Genomic DNA, 6,529 nt, shown 5'->3' with positions numbered 1-6,529 from the left:
TTGTCGGCCCGTTTGCGTTCGAGCTTACATTGCCTTTCTATCGATAACGGCCTGTTCCTTTATTGCACGAATGCTGCAGATATTCTGCGCATTGTAGTTCCGTATGATGGGGATTTTAGGTATCGAATCCTCTACAAGAACCTGTTTTTGGTGGTCAGCTCGGACCTACAGCTCCGAGAGCCGGATTATTGGTGGCCCAAGCTTTACAAATGGGCAAGCATATACGTTCGCACATGCGAAATTTGCTACGGGCAAAACCCTTGGCTCAGGCTGCTACGCCACTGGCCAGTTTGCCCGTACCCACATGGTGTTGAAAGTCTATTAGTCTGGATTTTGTGCTAGGCCTTCCGAAAGATTCGGTCGGTAAATCAGGCATCGTGGTCTTTGTTGACCGGTTGAGAGAAATGGCTCACTTAGCGGCTGTGCCGGATAACATTGATGATGAAGGTACAGCAAGTCTGTTCGTTCATCGCGTTTCGCAACCGGTTTGCCTGTGACGATTGTCTCTAATCGAGACCCCCGTTTCACGGGCTATTTGGAAAGCGAGCTTGGCACCAGATTGGAAATGTCCACCGCGGACCATTCGCAGACCGATGGTCAAACTGAACGTGTCAATCCCGTCATTGAAGACGTTCTGCGCAGTGTGTGTGCTGAAACATAAAAGCGGTGGAGCTCAATGCTTCCAGTGGTGGAATTTGCGTTAAAAACCGCTGATCATAATTCTGCAGGCTACCCTCCGTTCTATGTCAACTGTCTCACCCACCCACGCGTTTCCATAACTATACCACTGCGTGGCTCAAGGCGTGGTGGAAGAGATTTGGCTGATAGGCTTGCTGATATCAGCCCATTACCGTTCATAACAAGTAAACAATTTTCTCGCAACGCTATTTAGTGTCTTGAGCCATGTGCATGACACATTGGCTGATAGCCAATAAATACAGAAAGTACATTCAGATACCAAAACAAGAATTTGTATTAATTCTAATGCGGTCGGAGACCGAGTTTTGCTAAACGCGAAAAAAAACAAGTCAACTTCGCACTGCCACAGTGCGAGTGGTGCCTCACGTCACTTCGCGTACACTAGTACGTGCAAAGGAAGACTCGCTTTCAAACACTTGCCATAAAGAGAATAAAAAGAGAAACTGTATCTAATATAATTAAGTTCTTCTACTTCAATCTATTTACTAACTTAATTATAAGCTAATACAAAACATGTAATAAAGTCTGATCTGTCTCTGTTTTTGCGCGCGTCCAGCGCTGACTAAACCGCAGAGAAAGTAGATATAATGTTCTATATCTATTAATGGATAAGCTATAGAATATTACCATGTAAAGTAATATTCTCCAAATATTATGTACCTTTTAGATAATACATTAATTAATAACATTTAACTGTTAATTTATGTAACGATCCACCCCGTTACAGGTACTAGACGCTGTAAGATCAAAAGGAGAACTAAACTTTATTTAATTATATAACTTTCAAATTAACCCTCACCAAATTTAAAAAAAATTGGTCACTAGATTCATATCTAATGGCTGCCACATATATTACCATACTTTAAATAGGATTTAAGTGATTTACTATTTTAAATAGAACAAAAGGGTATTTTACCCAAAAAGTAAGTATACCACAACAACGGTTTACCAATAGAATTGCGCCCCATTACACAGGTGGAACGAATAACAGTCGAGTTAAATCCAATAAGCGAAGTGATGTATTGATTGAGTTCCTTCGTTCTCATGCTTATCATGTTACATCTAATCTTAATCTCTACGATATGTTTCCATCAGATTAAAAACGTTGTCGTACCTTACCTTTTCATCACCACCTTATGTTCCCACAAAAAAGTGAGTCTTTCTCGATAACTAATATCCGGTAAGAATGCATCCATAAAATACATACATACACTGCACCTTTTCAGCAACAAGTGCTGGTAATCATGAACCAGTTGGTATAAAAGGATACGTTTCCTTGACACTCCGCTCGTTCAATGTCTATACGATACTTAACGAACCTTCCCAGACATCAGTTAACATTTTCGCAGTAAGAATAGTTTCGCCTTGTACAGCAATTTCCCCTTCACTTTGTCCAGCGATATCCTTCAAAATTTTTAACATTCGAGATTGTTCCACATTGCTTCCGTAGGCAACATCCAAGAAATCTTTCCAGATATGGGATCCTTCCATGGGGTGGATGATCTTCTTGACTGAAGGAGAGAGATGTAACTGCAATGTCTTAAAAAGTTCTCGTGCGAGCCGATTTGCCATTCGCTTGTCTTTGTTTAATTTTAACATTAGCTTCTCTAACACAGCCTTCGGAAGGGCTGAACGTACATGGTCTCTATACATCGTGCGCATGATAAAGAATAGTTTCAACATCGACAGATCTTCTCGAGACGAGTTGATCAGATCCTGGGCGATCACTTTGACACCCTTGCCAGTACCATACCGTTTTAAAAGTCGCTGGAAAGTACGAAGAATCAAATGGATTTTTGTACACGGAAACGTAAACGATTGAATAATTTTAGCTGGGTTGTTGTTATACAGCACATGCTGTACATCTAAGTAGTTGACAATTTTCGAGAGTCCCCATTCTTTTCCAATCGAATGTTTCCCCCAGAAATGACCAGCATTAATAATATCCTTGATTTGTGTCTCCAAATCAACATCTTCTAAAACCTCTAGAAAAGAAATGTACGCGGCAGTGTCGTCAAAATCAGTCACGGCGTAATCGAAATACAAAGCCGTGGCAGGCTTTTTCAAAGAGCTCACGACATCGACATAATTCTGCCAATGCACCTTTTCTTCTGACATTAACGCATACAAATTTAGTCCGTTGAAATCCCAATACCGAAAGACGGCGTGTTTTAAATAAAAGAACATTTTGCGATAGTCTTTTTGAATGGCATTCAAGAAAGTTGCGACGCGAGAGTATCCGAGCTTATCGGAGAGTACAATTCCGATCACGACGTATGCTTTTGCAGGTTCATACTTGAGTTTCTTTGCACGACCTGTAATCCAATCGATTAATGCTACGTTCGTATCCGTTTTCGCTTTGGACGCCATTTTGAATTTCGTATTAAAGGAATCGAATGTTTTGGCAACGTAAAAGAAGTCGATACGTGTTGGTGCCTTCTTTCCGCGAAGAGCAATCGGAATAACGCTTTGACGAATTCTAGGAAACATTCCGATTTCTTCAAGAGCATTAGCCGCATCATTGACAAATTTTTCCACCCAAACGAGTTCAAATGCTCGGTCCTCCTTGGAATAAGAGCTTTGCCACGGATTTTCAACTGGATTCTGGCTCAGTGGTGGGGCGACAGCCATCGATTCTTGCCGGGTGTCCGCGCGGGAAGGTTGCGGGAAGGTATGAGGTTTTTTTCCCAGAGTGTCATCGCGGAGTAAAGAAGCCTCAACAAAAACAGTCATTCTCAAGCAGGTCTCGACGTGATAGCTTAGCACTAGAAAGAGATGCAAGAGCGATATCAGACGTTTGTTTTTGGCATTCATAACGGAATCTCGCGGCTGACTTTTTTTGACAAATAATCAAAGAATGAACTTGGCAGTGTCAGATTTAAATCACTATTTGATTGCACATCGGGCGTGTGTGCCACTTCCTGCGCATTCGCGACCTTCAGTGGCCACATACAGATAACAGTATTAATCTGATCCAATACTGATTCTTTGGAAAAAGTGGTCGGATTTGAACATCTTGTAGTACATGGTTGGAAGCGATCGCAATTGCTCTCAAAGCGCACGTGACACGCCGAATGCATTCACTTTAGGTTCATATGTTCGAGCCATGCCACCATATCTGCTACCATGGCGCCGAATTCCGAGATATTAGACAATTTAAAGTGGCTAAGCGTACCAGCACTAATTGCGGTATTCGAGGCATAGAGTGTAACGGGCTAAGTTGCCCTAATGTTACACGTCCCCGTTTCCAATTTATTTCTCTTTTTTCGTCTTCTAAACCCCGCATAAAAGCTGGGATTTAAGGGTGCCTAAAATATTCAGCACCATTGTTTTTACGATGCAAGAAACATCCAAATTGATCTGCTATGCGGGAATAAATCCTATCTTCGGCTTTTAGAACCAGGTTGAACTGAAAAAGCCCCTACCCTAAAAGTGACAACCCCAGTACGTTTCAGAAGTTTTAAGGAAGGTAAAAGCTAGATCTAGTAATTTGTATCACCGAGGGGAAGTACACTTGATGTTCCTAAGGGGATGGTCAATTACTTGAAAAAGTAATTAGACCCACCACTCGGGTGTAATTCACATTAGTGACCAACCCTTGTATATGTGATGCACATGGATGCATTCACATTAGGAGGGATGACGCCTAGCGTCATCCGTTACGTGAGGTATCTAGACAGATACGCTCGCAATACATATTAAGTGTTATCTAAGAGATGACGTTTTGATTGGTAAAAAAAAAAAAAAAAAAAATAGGCATTTATATTTAATACGATTAAATATGAATCAGTCTGGAAACTACTTCCTACTTGATAAGTGTAACGGGGCACTACAACTTGTACTGTTTCAGAACAAGTCCACTTCGCACTGCTTCAGTTGCAAGTGGTGCCTTACATTATTTCACGTACACTAGTACGTGCATAGGAAGACTTATCTTAAGGTAAATAGCTTAAAGAGGGTAAAATGAAAACTGTATTAATATAATTAAGTGTCTTTTTTTCTATCTTTGTAAATGCTAACTTAATTGTAATCTAATACTAAACATATAAAAATTATTTTTTATCTCTATCTTATCTGTAACTCTCTCTTTGATTACTCCTACAGCTAATTAGTCTGCGGAATAAATAGATATAATGGTCTATACCTATTTATGGATAAGAATTCTGAATATTACTACATTAAGTAATATCCTACAAATATGTTTTTATCTACCTTTTGGATCATATATTAAGTAACAACCTTTGAGTGTTAATTTCATGCAACGATACACCCCGTTACATCACCCCTCCCTTAAACGACAATCACTCTGACTCTCAATGTATGGAGTGGTCGCTATGTGACCACTTAATTTTTTAAACGATGTTGATTGGTCAGAGCCATCATTTTAAATTTCCATCGCATGAGAATCAACTCACGCGGGGTGACGATAGTGCTGCGCCTTTGGCTGCGATTCGTGCAGCCGCGGGTGACGCACTGTTATCTCTTGCGGCAGACTAAACGTCTGCCGTAGTATCTTCCACTCGCGCAACACTAGATGTTGCGGGTGCATGTGGTGATTTACCACGTGAATACGACTCCTCCTTGGAGGTCGTCATCGCCCGTTCCGTCTCCCATAGGTCACCTGTTTTGTGCAAGGTGATGACGATGGCGTAACCCATCGTAATTAAAAGTTCTTGTTGTACCCCTGCTTCAGTGGGTACCACTCAGGGGAGTGAGGACAATAAATTGTCTAATCTCGCCCCTGAAAAGGAGCCGTGGAGGGTAAATTAGATCCGAATCGTGTGTCGGATCTAATGTCGAGGGTCGACAAAATCGATTACTTCCTCCATAATTCAGAGGAGGGACATGACCACGAGCGCGGCAAGCGTCGCTCGTGGGAGCAGACGGTGCAGGCTCACCATATTGAGCGGTTGGAAGACCGTTCGAAGAGTGCGTACTCCATGTTGGAGTACGAACGAACATATCACTCTTTTCGCGATGAGCTGTCGTCAGCTCATCGCAGTTTCGAGGATACTCGAAACCGGCATATGAAACTCACGGTTCAAAATGAGAATCTGGTTCGCGATCACAAGAATATTTTAGGGATTCTTGAAAAGGGTGGTCAAATCCGTCCTCAGAAGAAGCCGCGTACTGATGGTACGGGTGGAGCCGACCAACGTAAAACGTAGGATGCGTTCGCATCCTACGTGGCAATTTTATTGTATACGCATTGCCTCTGCGATGAGTACACGGAAAGGACCAATGAACTTGGGTAGTAGTTTACTGCTACCCACATTAGTGACTAATCGCTTAGGTAAATTTACCGTAGAGAGTAGCACTAGATCATTAAAATTAAATTAATGAACATTTTTTCTTCCATGGTTGTCGGCATTCCGTTTCTGTCGGTCCACTGCGTAAGCAATTGAATCCTGAACAAAACGGATTATTGATTCTCGAGTTAGCAGAAATTTTTCTGCTAACTCATTTGTTTTATCTTTTTCAGTAAGCTTTGTGCGTACTGCCATGAGATCATTCTCATGTTCGATGTTGATTTCTTTGATATCAATTCACTCGCGTCGTTGTTAACTTCGACGCGTGATGAGCATGAGCCAGAATTGGTTTTGCTCGTGCGAGTCCACCCCCCTTAAACTAGAGGATTCCTCTAATTAGGTGGGTATACGAGGATGGCGTAAGCCATTCACAAAGAACGGTGTATGCGTTGTAGACGAATGCACCAAATTATGGATGGCGAATTCGACCATCGGTAAAAAATTGCTCCAATTCGGATACGATTGGACGTAACCTCGAAGTATCTCTTCGAGGACGCGATTTACGCGTTCTGTTTGACCAT

The 6,529-nt window shown here is 41.8% G+C and overlaps 1 protein-coding gene across 1 annotated transcript; it reads right to left on the bottom strand.

Annotated features, from left to right (window-relative positions):
• Nucleotides 1-1,998: 1,998 nt before the first annotated feature.
• On the bottom strand, nucleotides 1,999-3,330 carry CCR75_001049 (uncharacterized protein; the record flags this gene model as incomplete). The annotated part of the gene is made up of 1 exon (XM_067959154.1): nucleotides 1,999-3,330. The coding sequence occupies one exon, from the start codon at nucleotides 3,328-3,330 to the stop codon at nucleotides 1,999-2,001; it is 1,332 nt and encodes a 443-aa protein (XP_067821150.1).
• Nucleotides 3,331-6,529: the final 3,199 nt, after the last annotated feature.

This window comes from Bremia lactucae, linkage group LG5 (genome assembly GCF_004359215.1).
Source record: "Bremia lactucae strain SF5 linkage group LG5, whole genome shotgun sequence".
Lineage (NCBI taxonomy): Eukaryota > Oomycota > Peronosporomycetes > Peronosporales > Peronosporaceae > Bremia > Bremia lactucae.
Note: the sequence above shows the minus strand (reverse complement) of the source record. Positions and strands in the feature narration are given on the sequence as shown.